Source organism: Danio rerio, chromosome 10, assembly GCF_052040795.2.
Source record: "Danio rerio strain M-AB ecotype USA chromosome 10, GRCz13ab, whole genome shotgun sequence".
NCBI classification, from domain to species: Eukaryota; Metazoa; Chordata; class Actinopteri; order Cypriniformes; family Danionidae; genus Danio; species Danio rerio.
Genome location: NC_141030.1, coordinates 32,151,093 through 32,178,687, shown reverse-complemented (window position 1 = coordinate 32,178,687; position 27,595 = coordinate 32,151,093). Strand labels below are relative to the sequence as shown.

At 36.5% G+C, this 27,595-nt stretch overlaps 2 protein-coding genes and 2 long non-coding RNA genes across 18 annotated transcripts in view; 3 read left to right on the top strand and 1 right to left on the bottom strand.

Annotated features, from left to right (window-relative positions):
* bbx (BBX high mobility group box domain containing) overlaps window positions 1-4,449 on the top strand; it is a 56,247-nt gene extending 51,798 nt beyond the window's left edge. For all 15 annotated transcript variants that reach the window (XM_087270870.1, XM_087270874.1, XM_087270867.1 and 12 more), the window contains one exon: window positions 2,444-4,449. In XM_087270870.1, the coding sequence (XP_087126996.1) occupies window positions 2,444-2,525 (82 nt within the window). In that variant the 3' untranslated portion in view covers window positions 2,526-4,449. The remainder of the gene's footprint in view (window positions 1-2,443) is intronic.
* LOC147835087 (uncharacterized) overlaps window positions 1-27,595 on the bottom strand; it is a 33,810-nt gene that overhangs the window by 4,403 nt on the left and 1,812 nt on the right. The gene's annotated exons all lie outside the window — the stretch shown is intronic.
* Window positions 5,144-12,529, top strand: LOC141376393 (uncharacterized). The gene is made up of 2 exons (XR_015501273.1): window positions 5,144-10,537; window positions 10,673-12,529. It is a non-coding gene; the product is annotated as an uncharacterized LOC141376393 (long non-coding RNA).
* LOC147835086 (uncharacterized) lies at window positions 14,516-26,439 on the top strand. The gene is made up of 5 exons (XM_087270912.1): window positions 14,516-14,635; window positions 16,985-17,314; window positions 17,393-17,656; window positions 23,864-23,956; window positions 24,253-26,439. The coding sequence occupies exons 1-5, from the start codon at window positions 14,524-14,526 to the stop codon at window positions 24,354-24,356; spliced, it is 903 nt and encodes a 300-aa protein (XP_087127038.1). The 5' UTR covers window positions 14,516-14,523; the 3' UTR covers window positions 24,357-26,439.

Here is a 27,595-nt window from a genome sequence, read left to right as displayed (position 1 = left end):
TTTAACACTTTGTGCCCCACAAAGTTGTCTAATAGACAGTTAAACACAATGGCTTGGCTAAAGAAAGGCTAAATTTGGGCTACCAACACTATTAGACTAACAATTGTTCAAAAGTAGGCTAGTTCTCAAACCAACAGTTTAGACACCCCTCACATGGGTAGTCATTCATATCTGTGTATCTAATGATCCGCCCAGTTTAGGGCTATTCTTAGACATCTGTTAGATTTTCACTGACAGCCTAATTTTAGTCTTGATTTAGTCAAGTTGTTTATGTTTTGACCTCTATTAGACATCCATTAGACTTCTTGCTGGGATATTAGTAATCAGACTTGGTATTTTGATTGCTGTTATGTATACAAACATTATTTGAACATTAGAATTATCATTTATTTAGAAACTTGCACCTAGGATGCAATCTCGGGGTCAGATTAGGTTTACTATATGTGCCCAGGGCTACGTTTTGCAAAGCGTTAAATAGGTTTCCTTGCAGCTTGTGCTGACAAATTCAACAGAGTTCCATTGTCTATCTTTTTCTTAATCTCAAATGCGATTCTAGGCTACGTTTTCTCATACGTGCTATTTACACATCCTCCTCGTGCATGTTTGCAAGAAACCAACCAGCTTGTCTATCAGTTAGGCTTGTAGTGGGTTCTCGATGAATGGTAATGTGAGAAAATCTAGAACAAAATGGTGGCACTACTCACTGATGTAATGTGCAAAGTGATGATTTATAATGATGGAACTTGTGACTGACCTGCACCCCTCCCTAAAACCAACTGATAGTGTTTTCAAATGCAAAGAAGAAGCAGCGCATTGTAGTCATGTTGTTTTACCACAATTTCACATAGCTTTTTTACCTTGTTTCACTGAACTCAAATTCAAACTTTATTTGTCGGTAATATGTCCCTGTAAACATTGGTAGCGGTAAAAGGAACAAAAGTTGTTGTTAAACCCAACCGTCACTGTACTGGAAAATTATTAATTATTGTTTACAGTTTCATAAAAAATGCTTCTATTTTGATGTGCATATCACACTTCAGGCTAGCCGCGTATCCCATCTAGACTTTACCAAACAGAGTTAACTTGTTTACAGAAGTTCAAGACCAGGACCACGCCCCACTTTGCCTCCTTATCCAATCACCTTCTCCCTAAACTTATTTAAAGCAGATCAGCCCTCTTGCACAGTTCATCTCATTCTTTCGAACCCACCCTCCCTCCCTCTATTTTCTTCTTTCCCATTAACAATTATTATTGCACTCTCTTCCCTCCTAGGTTAAATTAGGGGTCCTAATTAATCAGAATATTAAACAAAGACTCATTCTGAAAACACAGCCCTAAATACGTTTCTGCAAATTGCGAATTATGTAGCCAGAAGTACGTATTGTTGCATTTCGTCTTTAAAAATTAACGCTACAGGGCTGTGTGACGCCTTTCCTTTTCTTGTTAACCAGCTGACCGCTTGCCTTTATGTGGATGGCTTTTTTGCTGTTACTAGTTTGTCCAGTTAGCTCGACATGTACGTCAGCGGACTTGAAACGCAGAAAGGAGTTGTCCACGATGATGGGGTTTGAGTCCAGCGAAGAATGGTTCCAGAAAGCAGGTAGAACAAAAATAGAAGCCAAAAAATAAAATAAAAAGTAAATAACAGGGTGAGAATGTGCTAACATCTGAGAATGTAGTAAAAAGATGAGGACTTTTCTTTTTATGGATTCCTTTTGAAAACTGTCGGTTGGGTTTAGGGAAGTAGGTAGGTGGGTCAATTGGTACTTTTGAAAACAGTAATGGTTGGGTTTAGGGGAGGAGGAGGTGGGTCAGTCGATCAGTCGGTCGGTCGGTCAGGCAGTCAACAGCGGCCTCTGGTGGATTTATGCAAGAATAGCAGGCACAAATGGCACTCGCGAGAGCAATTTGACATCTCAAAAAACGTACACAGCGATCTCTGGCGGATTCGCAAAAACAAAAACTGCAAAAAAAAAAAAAAAACGAAGCTCCTGTGACATATTTGGTGCTCTCCAGAAATGTATATAAGGGTACTTTTTAAGAATGAGCCTGGGTTGAAAATATTACAGAGACGAGGATGCCCAATCAACTTACCTACTCTTCTCTTCCATTCCTCTTTATCTCACTGTTCCCTTACCATCCCGCCTCCATCTCTTTTCATCCCTTCTTCCCTACAGGATGAAAGGTATCAGAGGGTGATTTGGGATACAGCCAAGTATTCCTAGTAATTAGCATGTTCAGGTGTGTTTGATTAGGGTTGGAGCTAAACTCTACATGACCCTGGCCCTCCAAAACGATTCCAATCCAGAACGAGTGTGGTGACCCCTGGTTTAAATGCTAAAATTAAGTTAATGCTAAACATATATTTTTAAATGTAATGTTGTTTAAATCATCATGTCATTGGGCATTTACTAATAATTTATGCATAATTTAATTGTTGCAGAGCCCAGCGTGCTGTGAGCATCCCGACTGAAGCTCAAGTGAAGGACATGGCTCCTGTGCTGATTTCTTGTGCGGACCAGTGAAGCCTCAGCCAGGCCCGGACCGACTGAGCTCGTGCACAGACATGCTGGGGCCTTATTCTTGACCCTCGGCCCTCAACGCTGGGGAGAAAGAACGAAAGAGAGCGAGCGAGACTGGAAAAGGGATGAGGGAAGCTCTGAGACGGATGAAGATGCTTAATCCCAGAAGCCTTCACCTTAAACCCAATCCCCTCCCTCCCTCTCACCCCCTCAGGGCCCCTGGGGGAGCCAATTCTGGTCCCTTAGCCTGATTCCTCTGGTGGCTTTTGGACCAGTTATCAGACTTATTTTTGTTTGTTTTTTTCAATCTGCAAGAAATGGCTACTATTTAAGGTCAAGTTTTGCCTACAAAAGTGCATTTGAAGCAAGTGCTCCCTCTTCGTCTTTCTCTTTTTAACCTTTCCGTTCCTGGCTAGCTTCATTGCACAAAAGTAGTCTCTCTTCTTTTTTTTTTCACACAGCAGCGCACATCTTCTCTCAGTCAAAGGAACGTTTTGTGGCTTCCTGCCCCCTTTTTCCTGCTTGTGATGAGAGAGAGAATGAGCTGCTCAACCTCAGCCTCGTACCTCACAAACCTGTTCAGATTCATTTCTGCACAGAAGCACCACCTTCACCTTCATAATGCACAGTCAATGCCTAGATGCCTCTTTCTTTCAAGCAATGACCCTTAGTGTCTCTGGTGCCTCTGTAGATGGGAGTCAGTCAGAGGCAAACCACCTGTTTTCCTCTTGCAAACAGAAGCCATGTTTTAGGGGGGAAGCCGGATGTTTTGTGCAAGAAGTGCTGCGGTCACAGGCAAACCAATATTTGAAGGGTCCAAAATTAGCACTTGCTCTGCGTCAAATATTTATCAATTGTATATATTATATTATTATAAGCTAATTGTTTAAAAGTTTTGGGTCTGTAAGATGTTTTTTGAAAGTATTTTATGCTCAATTTTAATATGATAAAAATAGTAATATTGTGAAATATTATTACAGTTTAAAATAGTTTCTATCCTAATAGATTTTAATATGTAATATATTTCTGAAATGGCAAAGCTGAACTTTTAGGAGTTTTCAGTGTGACATGATCCTTTAGAAGTCTTTCTAATAAGTTCATTTGGTGCTCAAGATACATTTCTTCCTAGTGTTATTGTTGTTAAATAGTTATGCTGTTTTATTTTTATTTTTGGTAACTGTAATACATGTATTACTTGATTTTTTTAATGAATGGAAAGTTCAGCATTTACTAATAGAAACAATATAAAAGTAATGTCACTTTTGATTATGTACACTACCTGACAAAAGTCTTGTCGCCTATCCAAGTTTTAGGAACAACAAACAATAACTTGACTTCTGGTTGATCATTTGGTATCAGAAGTGGCTTATATAAAAGGCAAATGCCTCTAGATAAATAGATATAAAGTCATGGTGCAGTGGAAAAGGAATTGATCATGTGTATGACTATCTGCAATGACTCAAATAATGTATTATTTAAGTAATCTGGGATGGCAAAGAAACCGTTCTTGCAGGGCTCCCAAAGTTCATCAAGATTCTTTGGATTCATCTTCAATGCCTCCTCCTTCATCTTACCCCAGACATGCTCAATAATGTTCATGTCTGGTTACTGGGCTGGCCAGTCCTGGAGCACCTTGACCTTCTTTGCTTTCAGGAACTTTGGTGTGGAGGCTGAAGTATAAGGAGCGCCATCCTGCTGATGAATTTGCCCTCTTCTGTGGTATGCAATGTAATGGGCAGCACAAATGTCTTGATACCTCAGGCTGTTGATGTTGCCATCCACTCTGCAGATCTCTCACACACCTCCATTCTGAATGTAACCCCAAACCAGGATTTTTTTCACCAAACTTGACTGATTTCTGTGAGAGTCTTGGGTCCATGCCAGTTCTAATAGGTCTTCTGCAGTATTTGTGATGATTGGGATGCAGTTCAACAGATCATTCATCAGAAGAATCTACTTTTCCAAATGATCAACTAGAAGTCAGATTATTATTTGTTGCTCTTACTACTGGAATCAACGACAAGACAAGTCTAGTGTAGTGCATCTCTGTTAAAGTATTAATTTGTTATATATATATATATATATATATATATATATATATATATATATATATATATATATATATATATACATACACACACACTTCTTCCTGACCCCAAGCTTTTGAACAGTAGTCTATAATCTAAAAAATAATGTATATTTTCAATTTCTCCTGCATTTTTTGTAATATAAAAAGTGTTGGCAATAGTTTAAAATAGTCTCAAATTTTAAAACTCCTTTAACCTTTGCTCCAAAGCTGTAATTTTAGACCCTGCCTACGAGTGTTTCTGACTGACTCAGTCACCCGATGGAAAGCCAGTCTAGCCGTTTTAGATTGTGGCGTCCTGTCACGTTTAGCTCTGCGCTTTCCTCTTGACATGCACAGCTATCAATGAATTCATTATCAGAACAGTATGGCGATACTTGAATGAAAAAAAAAAATGCATTTTATGTCAATACTTGACCTTACTGCAGTGTGTAGCGTCTTGCTGGCTAATCCAAACGAGTGCTACTCCTCTCTAATATAGTTTAATAATAGACACTGCACTAATTTCTAGCTTCAGTAGACAATGCTTTTAGTTGTCGTTGGCTTTTGTTATAATAATAGCGTGTGTTTTCTTTCTTTTTATTTTGTTTTAGTCTCAAACTAGCTTTTGTATCATCACTGAGATACTCGGCCCTCGGTTTCTTCTTGTACCCGAAGGCTTTACACACCATTCCAGCTCAAAGTTTTGCTGATTCTGTCCATTCCTCCAAGCACACGGTGAGAGAGAGGGGGAGAGGCTATGAAAACAGCAATCGATGTTTAAGAGAAAGACGTTTCTCTCTCTCTCTCTCACACACACACACACACACACACACGCACACCTTGAGTTGTGAGAATCAGCATAGCATGTTCTTTTAAACGTGCACATCCTGCGATTCAGGCACTTGTGAGTCAAACACCTGCAGGGTCACATTCTGCAGTTCAAAGCAGATTGTGTGCTGTGTTATAGACATGTTGCAAATAATCACGTTCTTGTTAGAATTCATGAAAACATCTACAAATTCTACAAACAATGTCTGTTCATTTGAGAAGCAGGACTGTGTGAGAGAAAACTTCATTGCATTTTATTTAATCTATCTTAAACTCACATCTACATTAATACTTGAAAATGTATTTAAATAATCAGATTAATTTATTTCACGCAGTTAAGCTTTTGACTTGTAAATCTGAAATGTTACGTTAACAAAATATGTTCAGTGATTCACTCAGCCACCCTTTTCGTATACCAAGCCAGTGTAAATTATGAATCCTTAGATTTGTAGATTTTTCCAATTGTGAGATTCATTATGAAAAATAAGGTTAATTGAAGGTTAGTAATGGGAATTTTGATTTGAGTGAATCAGATATTTGGTTTAAGTTCACCAAAATGATTCTTTAATCCTTAATGCAAGAGTTGTGAGCAAGTCATGAAGCATTTATCCTGCAAAATTAAGGTTAATTCAAGATTAATGGTGGATCCAGTAAACAAAATTGGCCATAGTGTGTGTGTGTGTGTGTGTGCGCAAGATGAAATGGGTGTTTCCCAGTACTGGATTGCGGGTGGAAGGGCATCCGCTGCATAAAACAAATGCTGGAATAGTTGGCGGTTCATTCCGCTGTGGCGACCCCTTACAAATAAAGGGACTAAGCCAAAGGAAAATAAATAAATTTTTCCGTCGAGTGAATCGGCTGTTTTGAAGTAATTCTTTGAAAAGATTCTCTGATTCGTTCATGACCAGCGTTTAGTATTATGAGCAAGTTATGAACCGTTAAGAGTTCTGTTGCAAAAATACTGATGATTTCAAGATTATTGGTGGGATTTTAGATTTAAAAGAATCAAAGTAGTGTAATAAAAAAGATTCACTGATTCGTTCAGTGATCTTTTCTTCAGGTTCAGGCATCATGCGCACCCAATTAGATTCATCCTCCAAAAAATAAGATGAAATTTGGGATGGCGGGAATCTTTGATTTGAGTGAATTGAAGTGCTCTCAGGAGAGTCATTCAGTCGTCCTTATCATTTCATCCCGGATGTGTTTTGAGCAAGGGCGACATGGTGGATCAGTGGTTAGCACTGTCGCCTCACAGCAAAGAAGGTTGCTGGTTCGAGTCCCAGCTGGGTCAGCTGACATTTCTGCGTGAAGTTTGCATGTTACCCCCACGTTTCCTCCGGGTGCTCCAATTTTCCCCATAGTCCAAAGACATGCGCTATAAGTGAATTGAGTAAATTAAATTGACTGTAGTGTGCTGGAATAGTTGGCAGTTCATTCCGCTTTGGCATCCCTTGAAATAGAGACTAAGCCTGAAGAAAATTAATGAATGTGTTTTGAGCAAGTTATGAATCATTTACAAAACAGAATCATTAAAAAGTGCGTCATTCATTATCAAAACAAATCTTATTATCATTCATTAAAATGTAAGTGCCAATAATAAGCTACAACATGACTTCATCTAGGTTTTATGAGTCATGTGACAGAATGTAAATGATTTGTCTGTCTAAATCAACTTTTCCTTATGAAGGGCCTAAAACCAAACTTGATTGAGGCTAATGTGCCGAAGATAAATAAAGTTGTCATGGGTAATTTCCTAATTTATTTAATAATGTTTATTTATATAATACTAATACAGTATTTTTCACATTTTATTATGAACTTATAAGAGTAAAAAGAAAGCAATCTAATTTATAACAGAATTATAACAGTTTTTGCCTTGATTTGCTCATCTATGTCTTCTGCATAGTCCTCGATCCGTCGAGTGACAGTATGTACAATTTTAAAAATCTGACACATTTACAACATTTAATTGAATCATTTAGTTTCCTCAGCAATAACACAAACAAAAAAAGGTTAACGTCAAATTAGAATGACAATCTTTGTGTTAAAGACATTCGCTCCAAATCTCTCCATCATTCGCACTCCCCTCTCATATGGGATGGTGGGCCAAATCAAAGGTTACAATGGCCCTACTTTGAGCATCTCTGGGCTAAATTGATTTAAAAACAGGTTTATTCTTGTATTCTCTCACACTGTTTTGCTTCTCAGTCAGATATGTGGTTAAAGGACATTTTGATATTTTCCTGTAAAACAGCTCTGCTCAGAATGTGATTTTTGCAGCACACAGCAGCTCCCTGTGCTCTTGGGCTGGTTCGAACCTCAGACTCTTCTTCCTGAAACCCTCCTGAGCTCACAGGGAAGTCTACATAAATGAAGGAATGCTATAAGCCAGACCACAAGTTTAAAAGCCACAAACTCTTTCACTGTTACAGCTCTTTTTCCTTTTTATTAAGACTTTAATAATAATAATGATGTTTGACCTTTTATTTGTTTCGCTTTTAAAGTCACCGATTTTTCTTCTATAAATGATATTGTCTGTGAATTTACGAACTTATAACTAATAAGGTTTTTTTTGTACTTCTTCGAAATACTGTATTTAATTTGTTCTCCCTAGAACACCTGCTATAGGATGCTGTTTTTCCTCGCTTTGTTCGTAACATTTCGTTTAGAATCCTCAGGCTTTTCTGAGATGTGCTCTACTGGATCGAGACTGTTGTCAAAAGCTCATATACAAATCTCTGTGTATATATACCTATGCTTACCTGTTAAGCCAACAAGCACTGATTAAGAATGCACCGCCTCTAGACGATTAGTTCCTGCTTATGGACGTGCACGTGCGAGGCAACCGCATATGGCCTACGTCTGGTGTGTGTGTGTTTGTTTGTGTGTGTGTGCGTGTGTGTGTAGAGACCGCGAGATCTTTGTCTGAATGTCCCCCCTTTCCTGTTATTTATACAATAGAGGCATTTAATCCAAGCCAAGGGTTTAAACCTCAGTGTATTTTAAGTAATAGTAAGCTTGTAGGCTGTAATTGTGCCTGAGGCAGTCGTGAGACATATTGATGATGTTTACCTGACAAATCAGGACCTAATCACTTTTATAAGTGTGAGTTTTATTAAGCTAATTTTCTTAATCATCTGCACGGCCCCACTTATGAAACTTTAAAAGTCTATAGTAGGGTAAAAACAATGGATTAAATGTTATGATGAATAATAGGATACTAAACCTCCTGCTCAGCTGTTTGTGAATCAATTGATTGTCTTTATGGACGATTTGAATTGTACCGATCAGTAATCTGATTGTGAACTATCCCCAGAGTGGACTGATGTCATTTTTTAGTTTTATGCAAATACAATTTTGTGTAAAATTTAGAATGTTGTTCACTCAGATTGAGGGTATGTTTACACAACATTGTTATCAACTAAAATCTCAAAATGTTAGGATGCATGTTGTCGTCTATATCAGTGTTTCCCCACGTTTCTGGAGGCCCACTTACACTGCTTGTTTTGGAGGTCTAATTTCTCTGTCGCACCCATTACAGGTCTTTCAGTCTCCTCGAATACATTTTACTGTACCAAGCTGTAATGCTGTATTCACACTAGATGCAGATGAGGCATCAAACGTGAGTTATTTATATGTTAAGTCAATGCAAAGATGCGAATAGACATCCTGCGGCGCATTTCGCATGAATGAATGAAGCGGTGCGGGTTGAGTGCTTTACACGTTTGACTCGCTTTACACGTGTTTCATGCGAATCACTTAAGCTGGAAAATCTGAACTTCAGCGGGAATTTACGGCGTGTTAACCAATCAGGAGCTTGCTCTTGTAGGAGAGCGATTATGACATAGTGTCTGTTGTTGGTGTTCCGAGGGAAAATCCTCTTGCCGGCACTGAACAATAGTTCGTCAAACTGGTCCTAGCTCAGTCTGAAGCACCGCTGAAAGCCTCCATCCAGGTATAGTTTCTGGAGGAGTTGATGAACCTACAGAGCTGGTTGCACCTCTGAAAGGATCTAGTGGACTCAGACACGGCGCCAAATTAATTTACACTCTTTTTCAGCATTCCGAAAGCACATACGGTTACACAGCTGTTCTCTCAGTTAAATCCATTTTAGCCATTTAGCAACAAAGCTAGAGTCACCAGGCTGACACAAGCCTTGCACATGACATGTACCTGCGTCTATTGTGAAGTAAATTGGAAGCACATTTTAAGCGAGTAAATTTAAAATGTTCATATGTGAATATCGCAATTTATTGCGAGTTCCGCGTCTGGTGTGAACACTGCATAACGCTCAGTAGAAATGGGCTAATTGTGTTTCTTTACAAAGTAACATACTGCCACCTACTGGCCTGACATGCATAATTCAGCATTATTAGAAGTTTTTGAGCTTAGATCATTTTGATAACTTTGCCTTCTGAACCAAAACTTTTCAGAAAACCAAATAAAAACGTTTGTCAAAAGATGTAATAACGTTTACCATTGTTTGCCGTAATTTCGTATGCGTAACGATCAGTAGTGGTCATCAGGACTGTTTGCATGCAGGCGTGAAGTGCTCTTTTACAAAGAAACATCGCCACCCACTAGCCTGGCATGCATAATACAACGTTTTCTGAAATTTTTTTGCTGATCCACACGCATTTTGACTACATTGACATCAGTACGCAAAATTTCAAAAATGCGAAGGAAAAATTTTCCAAGTACTTTGTTGTTGTGTAAACATACCCTAAATATACAGTCACATTTATCATTACTTTTTATAATTTTGCAGCCTGATCTTACGAGTAACGAGAAACGTAACTATTTTACTTTTTTTCAATTTAGTGGCTAATTCGTACAAGTTCAGTCATACGAAAATGTATGTTTTTAAAAAGGAGGCTTGGCACCCAACCCCACCCCTAAACCCAACCGTTATTGAGTGATAAATCAAGTCAAGCTGAGCTTTATTGTCGAATATAATATAAGAAAATAATACTAAATTGTATGAATGAGATCATACGAATTAGCCACTAAATAAAATATTTACAAACTGCCATGAGATAGCGTTGAATTTTGTGGTAAGAATCCAGTGATTTCACATCTGGAATCTGCGCGATTGGGAGTTTTTTGTAGTAGTGAAAATGTTCCCCATGCAATTTGATCACACAAATTTAAGCAACAGAAGCTGCTTGATTTGAAGTGCATTCTGTGCTTTATACATTTCTATAACAATAGACAGTGAACTTTTGCACAACATTTAATTGAGATTTAATCACAGCTTAAGGCCCTCTATTAAATCATGTTTCCTCAAAGGATGATGGATTATAATAAATCCAACTCACCCAAGTACCATATTTGTTGTTCACAGGAAGTTACTGTAAGACGTCTTCCCTCACGCATAATGTGCTTCAGACGCAATTTAAATTCTTCCCAGCGATCAGGAAACGCGTTGTACGCGCGTCGTTCTCTCAGACGTTTGCCAAAGAAAAGCGAAAATAGTCTGTAAGGGAAATTTCACGATGCAGAGAGCCAGGCTTTATTCTGCTGGGTTTAGCCAGTGGATCTGTCTTCAGGTTTCAAGTGTATTTTATCAGCACAAATAGTTCTTCTAATCTTTTCTGACTTTTTTTTTTTTTTTTTTGGTCCTCTGAATTAACCTGCAGCGAGAGTGGTGTGCAAAATGTTGGCACCTTTTAAATGCCTATTTTAGAAAAACAATATTTGCACCTTAAACCCATACCAAAACATCATATTCATAAAGGGACTGTTCACTCAAAAATGGCAAGTCTTATCTTATATTGTTTCAATATCTGCATGATTTGACAAAACACAAAAAATAAGGTCGTTAGCAGAATGTTCATGCTGCACTTTTGCATAATTCAAGTGAATGGCAAAAAAAAGATACATGATCTGTGACTCTATCTCAAATCTTTCTAAGCCATATAATAATTTTGTGTTGAGAAAAGGCAGAATTTAAGACCCCCTCCGGACACTTTTATGGAGGTTTTTTTTGTTCGCCATTCACTTGTATTATACAGAAAAAAACAGCATAGATATACAAAATAAAATGAGGGTAAACACATTTTTGCTTGAACAACCCCCATAAAGATTGATCTCCACATCTCGCCAGTGTCCCCTCATGATTGTCATTCTTAAATCATAACCTCTCATACATATCCAGAGGGGGAAATATGAGCATTTACGAGAAAACAAAAAGAATTGCTAGTGAGAATTATAATGCGTTGAATGAAAACACGGCTTATTTGTCCCCGCATGATGCATCTTTAGAATCTGATCCCATCCCATAACACCCCCTGTCATATGAAGTTCACCCCACTTTTTTCTATTTAGATGATGCCTCTTAGCAAAAATGCCTCTATGAGAAATTCCTATATTAGCTATAAAGATGATGATATTTACCCTTTTGTGCTAGATTGTCTCTTGAATGTAATGAATTTTGTACCTGTATTTTTCTAATTCCAATCCAGTCTTTCTGTATGGCGGTGGCTTTATATGGAGGAACTCTAGGCTGCTTCCTTGACGTCAATAATTTATAAAAACTTCCAGTCATCCTCAATACACAAAATCCTGACCTCTTTAGTGCGCAGTTCTGCTGCCGCCATCATATCGGACTTGCAAACAACCTTTGCTTTCACACAACTGAGACATGCAATATTATAGCGATCACGGATATCGGTTGCCAAACGTTCACTTATTCAGCTCTTAATAATCTTAAATATGCACCCCGTCAACCGTTGAGGATTTTTTCTCGTTCGCTCTTTCTGTTATTGTTGTTGTTTTTCTGCTCTGTACGAGAATGTACGTTCATGGCTTTAGATGCAGTTGTGGCGCCGTCTTTTTAAACGCTTATCCGAGATCCTGTTTCCCCGAATTCTCTACGGAGTTTATACTTGTGTGCTTGATCTGATTATTGTCACTAGTACTGTATGATGCAATGTATGGATCTGATTGTTACAGCCCAGTTGTTGATGCAGCCTTGCCTTACTGACCCCTGCGTAGAGAGAGGGACCCCTTTTTGCCATTGCCCTTCTCACTGAGTCTTATGTCATAACACTGTCTGCTGACGCAAATGTTATTCTTTAAACACCTATTAAAGTAACATACATATGAGGAACGTGGCTGCTTCATGTCTTGATTTTTTTTTACTGATAAGAATATTGTCTTTTTTTTTTTCACTCACCGGCCACTTTATTAGGTACACCTGTTTAACGCAAATTTCTAAACAGCTAATCACATGGCAGCAACTCTATACATTTAGTCATGTAGACATGGTCAAGATGATCTGCTGCAGTTCAAACTGAGCATCAGAATGGGGAAGAAAGGGGAGTTTTAAGTGATTTTGAATGTGGCATAATTGTTGGTGCCAGACGGGCTGGTCTGAGTATTTCAGAAACTGCTGATCTACTGGGATTTTCACACACAACCATTTCTAGGGTTTACAGAGAATGGTCCGACAAAGAGAAAATATTCTTGTTCAGCCTTGTTGATGCCAGAGGTTAGAGGAGAATGGCCAGACTGATACCAGCTGATAGAAAGGCAACAGTAACTCAAATAACCACTTGCTACAACTGAGGTATGCAGAAGAGCATCTCTGAATGTAACAAGTGCAACCTTGAGGCGGATGAGCTACAGCAGCAGAAAACCACAGCGGGTGCCACTCTTGTCAGCTAAGAACAGAAAACTGAGGCTACAATTCACACAGGCTCATCAAAATTGGACAATAGAAGATTCGGTAAACGTTGCCTGGTCTAATGGGTGTCAATTTCTGCTGGACATTCGGATGGTCGGGTTAGAATTTGGCCTCAACAACATAAAAGCATGGGTCCATCCTGCCTTGTATCAACGGTTCACACTGGTGGTTGTGGTGTAATGTTGTGGGGGATATTTTCTTGACACACTTTGGGACCATTAGTACCAGCTGTCAACACCACAGTCTACCTGAGTATTGTTGCTGACCATGTCCATCCCTTTATGACCACAGTGTACTCATCTTCTGATGGCTCCTTCCAGCAGGATAACGCGCCTTGTTACAAAGCGCAAATCATCTCAGACTGGTTTCTTGAACATGACAATGAGTTCACTGTACTCAAATGGCCTCTACAGTCACCAGGTCTTAATCCAATTGAGCACCTTTGGGATGTGGTGGAACGGGAGATTCGCATCATAAGTGGGAATCTGACAAATCTGCAGCAACTGTTTTGCCATCATGTCAGTGGACCAAAATCTCTGAGGAATATTTCCAGTACCTTGTTAAATCTATGCCACGATGGAGAAAGCAGTTATGAAGGCAAAAAAGGTCCAACCAAGTACTAGTAATGTGTGCCTAATAAAGTGGCCAGTGAGTATATATTTAAAGCCTAGTCACAGATGTTGGTATCTTATAGTTTATAAAGTATCATTTTTCATGTTGTCGTTTTTTTAACTGAAGAATATTAAAAAATATATATATTTTAACTTGTTAATATTAAGTAGGTTTTACAGTATCGTTTTGATTTACTCTGAGGATTGTAAACAAAATATGCATGATAATAAAACAGTTCATTAAAAATGTATTTTTGTAATAAAATATTTAGATATTATTAAATTATTATTGCATTAATTTGAGGTCCATAATTTATTGTAGGATTACCAAAAAGCAATAAGCATTAAAAATGATTACAGTTTCCTTTGTTTTACTTTATAATTATTATTATTATGTAATTTTATTTATTATGATTTTTATTATTATGTTATCTAGCATGTAGATTAATATCTGGGTTGAGAATACAAGTTATTATTATTATTATTATTAAATATAAAAATAATAGGTGGTTTATTCCGCTGTGGCGACCCCTGATGAAAAAATAATAATAAATGACCTTATATATTTACATTAAATGAATCTTTCAATTTATATATAGATATATAATATAAAATATGCTAAAATTATTTTTTATGTTGAACATTTTTCTTCTGTTTTCTTCATATTATTATGACTATTATACTTTGTTAATTCTACATTTAAGAAAACTAATTCACAAAAACACTAGAGCAGTGGTTATTATTTATAGGCTAGAGTTAGTAGCGCACACACTGATGCTCAGGTACCGCCTTTCATTGTCAATTGAAATGTTAGACAGTGAGGAACATTTGAAGCACAGACATGCAGCGATTGGGATGTTTTTACTTGCTGTTCATTTCATTTATACTTTTTCCAGCTTCGGGCTGTGTGAGTGTGATGGTAAGTGACTCTAATCTAATCGAATCTAATCTATTTTTTTTTTTTTTTTTTTTTTGTAATTCTTAATAAGACATTGGGTTGTGTTGTCCTCTTCAAAAATGCTTCTTTATTGGCCTTTATGGTTAAATTGAAGTGCATGGTTTTTCTGTGGCATCTCTGTGAAATCCATTGATTATTTGATCATTTCTTTAAAAATTAATTATTTAAAAAAGCATGTTCTGGTCAAATGTCTTCTGAACATCATATATTTCCCCCCCAATTTCTGCTTAACGAAGAGAAGATTATTTTCAACAATTTTCAAACATAATAGTTTTAATAACTCATTTCTAATAACTGATTTCTAATAAATATATTAATAATTTGACTAAATAATATTTTACTAGACATTTTTCAAGGTACTAGTCAGCTTAAAGTGCAATTTAAAAACTTAAAACTAATTAGGCAAGTCATTATTCTTTAGACAATCAAAAAAAAAAGTGCGTAAGTGGACTAATAATTTTGACCTTAGTTTTATTTCATTTTTTTAAACAAAAACTGCTTTTATTCTAGCCGAAATAAAACAAATAAGACTTTCTCCACTAGAAAAAAAATATTATGGGAAATACGATAAAAAGTTCTTTGCTCTGTTAAACATTATTTGAGAAACATTTGAGGAAAAATAATCACACGAGGGCGTTGTAATAATTTTCATTTCAACTGTACATATAATTCTACACCAAAAAGAAATAAAACATCTGTATTGTTTTCAACACAATCTTGGGACTAACATGGACAACCTCAACCATCGGGTTACTGTAAATTGAATTGCATTTTCAACCCAAAAAAATGAGTTTGTCTATGTTTGACTCAAAACTGATTTAAAACAACCCATTTACCAGTTTTTTGGTGAAACAATCCATTATTACAGCAGACAGATGTGCTGCAATGCACATTTCCAATTTTCAAATTCATTTTCAGGACACTTTATACAATAGTCCCAACACCATCTGTGGTTGGTTTGGTAGAGCCGAAAATTTAATTTTATTTATTATTTTGTTCATAATTTCAATTGTTTTGTTATGTTTGTTTTGTTCAATTATTATGTTTTATTAACTATAAAATATATTTTGTTTTATAAATAGAGTATTTTGATTTAAAACCCAACAGTCAACTTTATTAAATGAAATGAGTGTAGTAACTCAAGATTTACTGAAAGTTAATTCTACTCATCTTAAAAGAGTTTTGAACTCAGTGTTGAAGGTAATGCATAAATTAAATACTTCATTACTTCAACTTAAATGGAGTAAGTTCACAGTACTGATTTAGATTAGTTGTTGAACTTAGATGGTTTGTAGCAATCGGTTTCCTTAAACCGTTCAAGTTACCTTAACTTAATGGGTTTTACAGTGTAAATAGCAATAGCAGAACCCATTTGGGTGCTAAATACATCCCTTTTCATAAGATTCCATATGAAAGCATGCTTTGAAAGGGCTAGGTACTTAGAAATATTTTAATACATTTTTATATAAATAGTATTTATTATTTTAATATTAGTATTATTAACATTACCTTTATACATTTGTTATTCATTTATCATCTATTCACTTGTCTATTTGTTTTTTGCGTCTAACATATTGCATCTAACATCTTTGGTAAGGTTTAAAAAAACTAAAAACACATTGTACACAACAGCATTTAGGTACTTCTGTTGATATATTATTGTTACTGATGTGAACTAGTAGCAAAAATGACAGAACTCTTAAGGAAATAAAAAGCAGAGATGATTAAACCGCATATTCTCACTGGCTCTTTATAGCGCCAATTGAAAGCAATATGTGTTGGAAAAACTTCTAGATCAAATTAAACTATTATTATTACAAAATGCCTTACATAAGCACATTTTGTGTAAAACTGTCTTCTATTGATCTGGGTTGTATGTAAGGTGGTGACAGGAAGTTCAACGTGTGTGAAAGTTTGCAGTAGTTTTATGATCCCTAACAACAGCTAATAGAAGTATTTGGTCAACATTTATTTAAAACAGGTTACTTAAAAGGATGTATTTTTGACTTAAAGTCGTCTCTCGCAAACAGGTTAAAGATTTAAGGTCTGCCTACATGTTCCCAGTGATGGGTTTAAAAGCATCATGAGTTCAAAAGCAAACGTTATCATTGGCCACATCTGTATGTGATAGGTTTTTTCTGCAATCTTTTGTTCAATCAACGTAATATAATATATTTACATGGGTTATTCTGCTGTTATAAAATGTTATACTATATTTATGTCAAACAAAGTCATTTCATTTCTGGCATAGACTTTTAAAAATAAAATGATGAAATAGGATTTGTGTGTCCAAAATCTTTCAATCCACAGATGCAAAGAAAGTTATCAGAGCAGTGGAAGGAGCCACTGTCCATCTTCCTTGCCATTTACCTCCTGAAGAGAGTCTACAGGTTACAGTAGAGTGGAGCATCAATACAACCAGTAGCAATTTTATTTGTACATGGAGCATTGATATGTCCAACTCCCTTGTATCTCCCTTGAAAGATTGCTTTCCTCATTTTACAATAACCAGTAAGCCTGTTACATTAGAGATCAAAAATGTTCAGCCTGGTGACTCTGGTAAATACAGCTGTAAAACAACAAGAGTAATTCCACCTCCGTCAGTGGAAGAAAGCTCATCTCTGATTCTCCAAGTCGCAGGTGATTTTGCTGTTCATAAGTGATTCTGAATTGTCTGTATGTTGAATATCATCTTACCCTGATGAATCTAATGTCCAGGTCTGTCCCTGAAGCCACTGAACAGCACTAATGACAGCTGTGTTCATCTGCTCTGCTCTCTGGACTCTGATCTGGCCAACTTCACCTGGAGTCGAGGAGGTCAGATGTTACCACATGTGTCCACATTTAATGCTGATAATAGTGAACTGCAGCTGTGCAAACCTGACTGGAGTGGAGGAGACACAATCACCTGTCACGTCAACTACTCAGGAACCCAAACCCAAAAAAGCATCAAATTCAGCAGATCAGAAAATGCTAACAGAGGTGAGCCAATAGAAAAACATATACACTGAATCAATTCAACCAGGGTCACGAGTGCCATGAAAGGGGTTCAATTGATTTTAAAGGCTTTTCTTTAAATTATTTAATTATAAAAAAAAAGTATAAATCAAACATTCCATAAGAGTAATCCACAGTCCATCTTTCTCAGGAGACCAGGATTTCCCAGCTGTTTTTGTGGTTAGTGTGTTAGTCCCTTTATTAATCCAGGGTCGCCACAGCGGAATGAACTGCCAACTTATTCAGCACGTTTTTATGCAGCGGATGCCCTTCCAGCCGCAACCCATCTCTGGGAACTCATTCACACTCATACACTACGAACAATTTAGCCTACCCAATTCACCTGTACCGCATTTCTTTGGACTGTGGGGGAAACCGGAGCACCCGGAGGAAACACACGGAAACACAGGGAGAACATGCAAACTCCACACAGAAACGCCAATTGACCCAGCCGAGGCTTGAACCAGCGACCTTTTTGCTGTGAGGCAACAGCACTACCTACTGCAGCACTGCGTCGACATATTATATTATATTATATTATATTATATTATATTATATTATATTATATTATATTTTATTATATTATATTATGTTATATTATATTATATTATATTATATTATATTATATTATATTATATTATATTATATTATATTATATTATATTAATTTTATTATATCATATTATATTATATTTTATTATATTAATTATATTATATTATACTATACTATATTAATTATATTATATTATATGGTTTGCCTGAGACTGGTGGAGCTGTGCATCAGTGGAGTTGCTCTTCAGTGGATCGTCCTTCAGTAGTTACATTTGCATTACACCCACATAGCATAATATCTCTGGCCCAGCTCTGGGCCACACAATCAGCTTTTGCTTGAATGAATGGACCAAGTCTGGCTTCCAGACAAGGGCCAAACATGGACCATATCTGGGCCAAGTCTCAACCAAGTTAGTAACTGAGCCTGAACTGGGCCAGAGATTTTGGTGTCACCACTGCAATGAAATTAAAAAAAAAAAAAAAAACATGATTCATTGTGCTTACGGCATGCTAAGGGCGTGCTTTTTTCATGATTGATAAAAATATTTTTTTTATTTGAAAATAATAAAAATGTATTTTAAATGTGGGTCAAGATAGGCCAAACTTACATGGCCCACATTTCAATTATTAACATCTGGCCCAAATACTACATTTTACATCTGGCTCAAGTGTTGTGTGCCGCCTTAAAGATGGTGCCACATCTGCCAAACCAGGGCCATGTTTGGCCCACATGCTGTATGCCAGTGCCGGATGAGTGCCAGTTGTGCTAGATTTATGCCAAATCTGGGCCAGAATTATTTGCTACCTGGGCAATGATCTTAACTGAACTGAACTTTAACCGTGACATTTATACTAAACTGAACTTTATCAGTTTTAAATTAACTAGAGCCACACCAGCATTCTACCACTGCTCTCCTGCCTGCCTGATTTGCTGGACAATTACAAAAATATTAAATATTGTTATGGATTTTATTCTCTTTTCTCCATTAACACAACCTACACTGTAAAAAGCTATATATAGGAAATAAAGATTGAATTTGATTAATTAATTGAAATAATTAAAATAAATATAATAATTTTACAGACAAAACTCTGACCTGCTGTTGTGGACATTCAATGCAATAAGATCCCTCGAGTCGTGATCGTTAATCAAATCTCTTAGTTTACCTTAAATTGATTAAATCTTCATTTATTTTAACTTTTCTTATGATCCGTTTAGACCAAAGGTGTCAAACTCAGTTCCAAAAGGGCCGCAGCTCTGCACAGTTTAGTTCCAACCCTAATTAAACACACCTGATCAAACTAATTGAGTCCTTCAGGCTTGTTTGAAACCTACAGGTAAGTGTGTTGGAGCAGGGTTGGAACCAAGTGTGCCGCAAGCCTGCGTTTGAGTGAGGGTCTCGGCCGTTAGATCGCCCCCTGGGGGCTGGCTGCAGTACAAGTCATAAAGCCCGCCTCCTCCGTGTTAATGAAGGAGACTTGAGCCCAAATAAAAAAAATTATTACACTTGCAATAAAATGTCCCGAAAGATGGTTCTGGTCGATTAAGGCACTGGTTATTGTGCTGAAATGGGTGCAGATCCTCATTTTTGTAAACAGTTTGTTTTTAGCAGTAATTTAATGCTGGGCGTGTCATCGTGATTGACAGCTGTGATTGACAGTTTCTCAAAGCAGCGCGTCTGAGCTTCGGCAGGAGACTGAAGTAGACTAAAATGTTATTATTCGATTTCTGTGTTTTTTTACCATGACAAAATGAGTTCAGCAGTAAACTACAGTTTCTGACATACATGATCCTGGTGGAACACTGTTTATTCGCTAAGGTCAGGGCTTTTTTCGGGCTTTATTAGTTTGCTGATACACGCCTAGCCACCCAGATAGCAAAACACAGTTCCGGCTAGATTCTCGCCTGCCGGAGACTTACCCCTCAGAGCTCAGACTGACTACCTCTGCTGGACCTACTCCGGATGCCTGGACTCACTACCCAATTCCAGCCCGAGTCAATCGAGCCAGATGCGGCGGCCGAGCGAGCCGGCGCTGCCGCATGCGAGCCGGAATCAGCCCGCGACGCCGCGAGTAGGTTATGCGCTGCGGCCTGGAGCTGGCGCGATTGAATATATAAAACCCTCATATTTGTTAACGTTATTACATCCATTTGTGTTGATATGACAGCAAACGCATGCTGAGAAGTTCGGGGGGCGTGGTTGATTTTACATAAAGCGTTTGGTTGGAAGCTCGACTCTGCTCATTTTCGCGGCTCCTCCTCTGGCTCCATCAGACAGTCCTTCTGCGCATGTCAAGGCTCCAATTTCAGCAGTCTTTTGCGACAGTTTGTGCCCGTCAAGCAGGCGTTTTGCCCTCAAGGCGTTCAATGGGAAAAAGGGCTGTCGCGTCGTCCATATTTTTTACAGTCATTGGTTGGAACTAAACTGTGCAGGGCTTCGGCCCTTTTGGAACTGAGTTTGACACCCCTGCTTTAGACTATGCTTTCTTTAAAATAGCTGTTTTGTGTTTTACAAAAATTTGAATTAATTTTAATTGACTTAAAATCAAGCAGTAATTTAAAAAATCTGTATAATTACATAATGTTTGGAGGATTACATTAAAGATTTTTTGTCACTGATAAATACCTTTTAAGAAATTTTATTTATAACAATAAAACAAAATGTAAGCTGCAGGTGTTGTGTAACTTGCTCTAAATATGGTTCTTTCCTAGTTTTAGTTCCTTCTGTCATGAACTTCCAAGTAAGGTTCCATATGTTCACTTTATTTAGCTTTCAATAATCTTAGATGATTCTAATTTCTTAGTTAATGCTGAACTAAAAATGTTTAGCTTGTTTTTTTAGCTAACATTAACATACCTTCTGTTACAAATGTTGCTATTTCTTAAGGTATACCGTATTATCTAATGAGTGTCTTTGCTGAGTATCTTGCTGTAAAGTCTGCTTTTTCTAATCATTTTGCAGTTTTGTTTTTGATGAAACATTTAACTTCAAATGTTTATATACAATAAAAGCATAACTTGTGTGTGTATGTGTGTGATTGTGACAGTTTTCCAAGCATTTTTAATCAAAATCTGAAAAATGTGCTTCAGTTTGACTGCTAGTCCTTAAAAATCATTATTTTTCTGATGATTAAGGTGTGTCAAAGTAAAAGTCTGGCCGTATCTGTTGGAAATGTTATAATACTGAAGTGATGTTGATAGAAAAAAACTTTAACCTGTTCACAAACCTGTTTATTGTTATTAGAATTAGCATATATCACAGCTAAACGCAATTATGATTACAATTATGAGCTTCAGTGTTTTTTCTATAGCAGAGGTTCTCAAACTCTGTCCTGGAGAGCCGGTGTCCTGCAAAGTTTAGTTCCAACCCCAATCAGACACACCTAGGCTACCTAATCAAGCTCTTAAGCAGTGGTCACACTGGACTTTTCTTCCCATACAATTCTGTTCATACACACGGGAATGCGTCAGACTGGAAGTGCAAGCTCGTGCGACAACTTTCACAGTTTGCTGCGCTGCAAAGTTCAAGTTCAAGTATTTTTTAACACCTACCCCAACCATCACAGTACTGTCAAAATATTAATTATTGTTATACAGTGTCATAAAAAATGCTGATACTGTATATTGATGTGCAAATCACATATCCAGCTGGCAACATATCCCATCTAGACTTTACTAACTCTGACCTACGAAATTGCATCATGTAACTGCGTAAGACCAATTGAAGATCAAAACATGACCTCTCTGTCCAGAAATGTAAAATTTGGACCAATCGCATACTTTTTTAAATGTCTAATTATCTTGTTTAATCCCGGCCCTTTTCGCAGCACTGTACTAGACATTGTACATCCTTGCAGGTATGTTGAGGCAAGTTGGAGCTAAAATCTGCTGGACACCAGCCCTCCAGGACCATGTTTGAGTATCAATGCTTTATAGGGATACCTTTAGGGTTGGGCAATATTTTACAGAAATTATTTCTGATGATTTCTGATTTTCAAGCATTTTTTCCTCCAGATTTTTAGATAAAGACAGATTATTGGAAGATTTAATGTCTTCATCTTCCCAATATACAGTAACACATTTCTCATGTAAGGTCCACCCATTTGGCCCAATGAAGGTGTCTACTGGTGGATGAAGGTTCACTGCGTGTTCGCCTTTTCCAGTTTGTTTTCCTGTCATTTTAGTTGAAATTTGACTCAAATTTTAATATGAGGTAGTTTAGAATATTAATATATTTATCTTTCGTTTTGTCTGACTCAAATCTAAAACATTTAGAAGATTATATCAATATATAATTTAGATTAATGTTTAAACCTTTTGTCTTCACTCATAACTATTACATTTGTTCATTCGAGTGATCATGTCGCTCAGAGGAATCGCCTTGGCCGATGGTGATTGACACTCTTGTCAGTCTTGATTATTAAACAGAGGTAATTGACTAATACTTTTAGATGGCCGCTTTTATGCTTGCTTATTCTAAAGTATTTTTGATTAGTCCCCTTCAAGATCTCTCCAACCTGATGAACTGCATCTTCATTTATGAGCATAGGAAGGGAGGAGGTTCTTGGCTGGGACCAGGTTTCGTGGAGACAGAGATGGATGAGTGAAAGGGTTTTAGCAGTGAAACATGGAATGTGGGGTAAATTTTATACTCAGGGGGAGGTGACCACCACAAAACAAAGTTTTGGGTTGGAGTGTATTAGGAGAGGAGCCACAATGTGGTGGCCTAAAAATTTGTTTTGTTAATATTAGTATTATTAACAATAGTAATATACATTATTTATTAAATTATTTGTTAATTTAATTATATATATATTTATTTATTTGTTTGTTTCAATGTCAGAATCTTATATCTTGCAGGCTTTGTTAAGTTTTTAAAAAACAATATGGTAATATTTATTATGATGTGAACTAGTCATGACTAGTGCACTTAAAAAGAAACGCAGTAAGCAGCGCTCATTAAAATGCATATTCTTATTGGCTCTTCAAAGGGGCCTAAAGAAAGAAATCTGGGAAGAACTACATTTAACACTAAATTTAAAACTTCATTGTAAACGTGATATAATAGTATTCATACATTATAAATGTCATACAATATACATGTTTTGATAGAAATAGATCAAACACAAAGATTCATTTTAACAAAATATTGTTTGGGCAGCAGAAGGATTTTTATATCTCTCATATATATATATAAATATATCTCTGGCTGAAGTGTGAAAGGTATGACAGGAAATTCATTACTCACAATCTGTGTATGCATCCAAAAGAGTGACAACCGCTAAGAGCAGCTAATAGAACTGTTTGGTCGACATGCTTTTAAAACTGGTTAGAAAAAAGCTGATAATTTTAACTTTAATTTGGTTCTCTCGTGTAGGTAAAGGATTTACGCTCTGATTTCATGTCCTTTAATCTGAAAATAAAAAGATCTATTTTTCAGCGATGAGCTTAAAAGTGTCTGTGTGTATGTAGTACATTCTAAAATCTGTTGTGCCATAATATATATATAATATAGTGTGTGTGTGTGTGTGCGTGCGTGCGTGCGTGCGTGCGTGTGTGTGTGTGTGTGTAAAGCTGCAAAGAGCTTTCTGTTGTTTATTACTACAAATACAAATGATACCTGTGGTCCGTCTTGCTCAGGATACCAGGATTTTCCAGCTGTTTTTGTGTCTTTGTTGAGCATCTTCATCCTCTGCATCAGTTTCATCTGGATCTTGCACTACATTTTACGATGTAAGTTCTCCACAGATATCTACTTTACCAAATAAATACATTATTATATTATATTATATTATATTATATTATATTATATTATATTATATTATATTATATTATATTATATTATATTATATTGTATTATATTATATTATATTATATTATATTATATTATATTATATTATATTATATTATTAAAGTTCCTTTACGTTCTGTACTCCAGCATCATTTCACATTCTTTCAACATTCTACAAAAGCGAGGTCTTTTTATGTTATGTATGTATTTTATGTATTTTATTTGTGTCATTCTGCAGACAAATCTCAGACCTGCCGTCCTGAACCATCAACATCAGAAGAAGGAAGACAAAACACTCAACCCAATAAGATCCCTCTTCGTCCTTTAGCAAGTTACTTTTAACTAGTTATACTTTAAGTTTTACTATGACCCTTTAGACTACCCTTTTATTCAACCCAGGCTTAGTCTAATTACATACCCTTATATACATTTCTAGAGAGCGCCAAATACATTCCAGGAGCTAAATTTTTTTTTTTCAGTTTTTGTTTTCCCAAATCTATCAGAGGCCACTGTGTTTTGAGATCTCAAGTTTCTCTCACGAGTGCCATTTGCGCTTGCTGTTCTCACGTAAATCCACGAGGGGCCTCATGTACGAAGACTTGCATTGAAATCATACTAAAACACTGCATACGCACAAAACTGTAAATGTGCGCATGCAGTAAAAAATCTAGATGTATGAGACACTGTGTACGCGGAATCTCACGCATATTCTCTTTGTACAATCGAATTAACGTGAAACTGAGCACACGTGCACGAGCGCAAAACCCCTCCCTGCCTCCTCCTCCATATGAATATGCTAATGACTCTACTTTGGCAAAACCAAAGGAAACAGCAATGGCAAAAGCAAGCAAGAAGAGAAACTTTGAACAGAATGTGAATTGGAGGTGCTCCTTTCGGAGGTAGACCTGAGAAAAACGATGTTATTTGCAAGTTATTTTTCCAGAATTAATAACAAAAGAAAAAAATAGAGTGGGAGAGTTTAGCTGAGATGGTTAACACAGTGGGGTCTGAACATCGCACTGAGCGGATTAAAAAAGAAATGGTCTGATGTAAAGGTGTAAAATTTTGTAGTGTCTATATAGCAGTGTGAGTGGCGTAGCTCGTAAAGCGCATGGCAGCATGTTTTTGCATATTTGATCATGAACTCAGTTTGAATCCAGCGTCTGATGAACTCATTCTTTTTTTCCCCACTACATATCAGATTTTGCCTACTCTTCATCACGAGGAAGACAAGTAGGAATCATTAATAAGTGTGTATTATGTTAAGCGCATTTGAGCATCGCATATTATTTGCACATTTATTGAATGGAAATGTTTCTGATTCACGTATGCAAATTCGTCTTCAGATGGCGTCTTTATAGCAATGTCCATGCAGTCGATCATAATTGCCTCTAGGAGTCGCCAATGGAAATAAAACAAACACACACAAGAAATGCACGTAAGCCAGGCATAAAGTTGGCATGGATCAATGCACATTCTCGCGTCATTTCATCGTTAGTAAATCCGCGTATGCAACGTTGATCCATGAGGCCCCAGATGCTGCAGTTGACTTACTAACCGACTGACCCCCCCACACACCCATTTTGAACTTTTGTTTTTGTCTTACCTGCTTTCTGGAATCGTTCTTCGCTGGACTCAAACCCCGTCGTACCAGTCAACTCTTCCTCTTAAATCCCCCGACATAAGCGGCGAGCCACTGGACAAACTAGTAACAGCTGAAAAACCATCCTCCCATTCTTCTGGCTACATAATTTGTGATCTCCAGAAATGTGTATAGGACCAAGTTTTCAGAATGAACCTATGCTGCTTTCTTTAAAATTGGCTATTTTGTGTTGAGTCATTTCCAAAGATTTACATTGATTTTCATTGACTTTTCTGTTAAAATCAGCTCAGTGATCATAAATAACTTCTGTTATATGTAATGAGTATCATTAAATTATGAGGATTTGTTGTTTCACAGATGAGAAACTTTAGAATAAAATGAAAGCTGAAGTTGTTGTTAAACTTGGTGCTCTAAATATAGTGTCCATCAGGGTTCTTTACAAGCTTGCTAAAATAAAAGTTCTGTCATCATGTACACACTTCACAGTAAGTTTCCATTTGTTAGTCAGCTTTTAATAACTGTGATGTTCATTTCTTAGTTGATGCTTAAACTCAAAAAAAGTTCAGTTGTATTTTTTTAAACTAACATTACCATAATTTATCTGCAAATGTGGCTATTTCTCACTGTTTATGTTTACTAATGTAGTATTTACTGTAAAGTTAATGTTGTAACTTTAAAATCCTTTTGTAATTTTGTTTAACATGTCTTTTTGAACATTTACTATATGTACAATGAAAGCTTTTCTTGTTGTTAATGTTAAAATACTTGTTCAAGTAAACCTGTTTTGAAGGTTGTTAACAAAATAAAATAATTGCAATAAGATCATTTGATTGTTACAGTTATTCCAATTGGGTTATTAACAAAAATTTAGTTAGGTAATTGTACATCAAAATCTGACTAATGTGCTTAATTTTGACAGTTTGTCCATAAAGCAATGGTTCACCCAATAATGAAAATGCACTCACTGTTTATGCTCGCTCAAGTGCTTTCAAACCTTTATGAGTTTCTTTCTTCTGTTGAACAAAAAGGAAGATATTTTGATGAAAGCTAAAAAAAATGCTAAATAAATACTATGAAAGTCAATGGCTTTCATAGTATTTGTGAAACTTTTTTTAAAAAATGTCTTATGTGTTTAATAGGCAAAGGAACTCAAGTAAGAGTGAGTAAATGATAACAGAATTTCATTTTAGCTTGAACTGTCCCTTTAACACCTGTGATCGTAATACTGCTAATGGTGACAATAAAATATTATTTTCTTTTAGTTGGAATTATGTCACAATATTAAAGTGATGTTGGTATGAAAACCTATTCACTTATTTGTTGACTGTGAATTGGCATATACTATATTTTCATGCAGTTATGAGTACTAAGATAATGAGCTAAAGTCAGTTTGATTAAAAGCTATTTAGCTACATGACCCAGCAGGCACACAATGAAGACATTGATATTAGATTAGATTTAGGTCTTGACATCAAGTGACCAAAATTCAATGTCTAGCCAGTGTCTAAGGACAACCTTGTTTTGACATCCAATAATGGCGTCAAATGACGTTGATTTTAGGTTGTTGGAAAAGGACCAACGTCAAGCCAACATTTTAAAGCAACGTCATAATTACATTAAATACTGACATTTATTCATCAGGTATGGCAACCAAAATCCAAATTCTGATAGATGTCATTGTGGTAACATCAACACAAGCTGTAACATCATTAGACGTCGATATTTGGTTGATTTTTGGTTGGTCATTGCAATTTGACATTGGCCTCGATCTTTATTTCCAAACAAAATGCAACGTCCCCACGACATTGGAGTTCAACATCAATCTGACATCATGTTGACATCCTATGTCTGCTGGGTAATTAACATGTCACCGTATATACCATATTATGATCCCTTATGTAGGTTACCCATGGTTTTTACATAGTAAAATTGTTGTATCCATAGTTATCTGCATTAAATTCCATTTGTATAACCACGT

Coding starts and splice junctions, on each gene's coding strand:
- LOC147835086 (XM_087270912.1), top strand. CDS start 14,524: ATGTTAGACAGTGAGGAACATTTGAAGCACAGACATGCAGCGATTGGG. Junction 14,636..16,984: donor CGGGCTGTGTGAGTGTGATG/GTAAGTGACTCT, acceptor TTCAATCCACAG/ATGCAAAGAAAGTTATCAGA. Junction 17,315..17,392: donor TCTGATTCTCCAAGTCGCAG/GTGATTTTGCTG, acceptor TCTAATGTCCAG/GTCTGTCCCTGAAGCCACTG.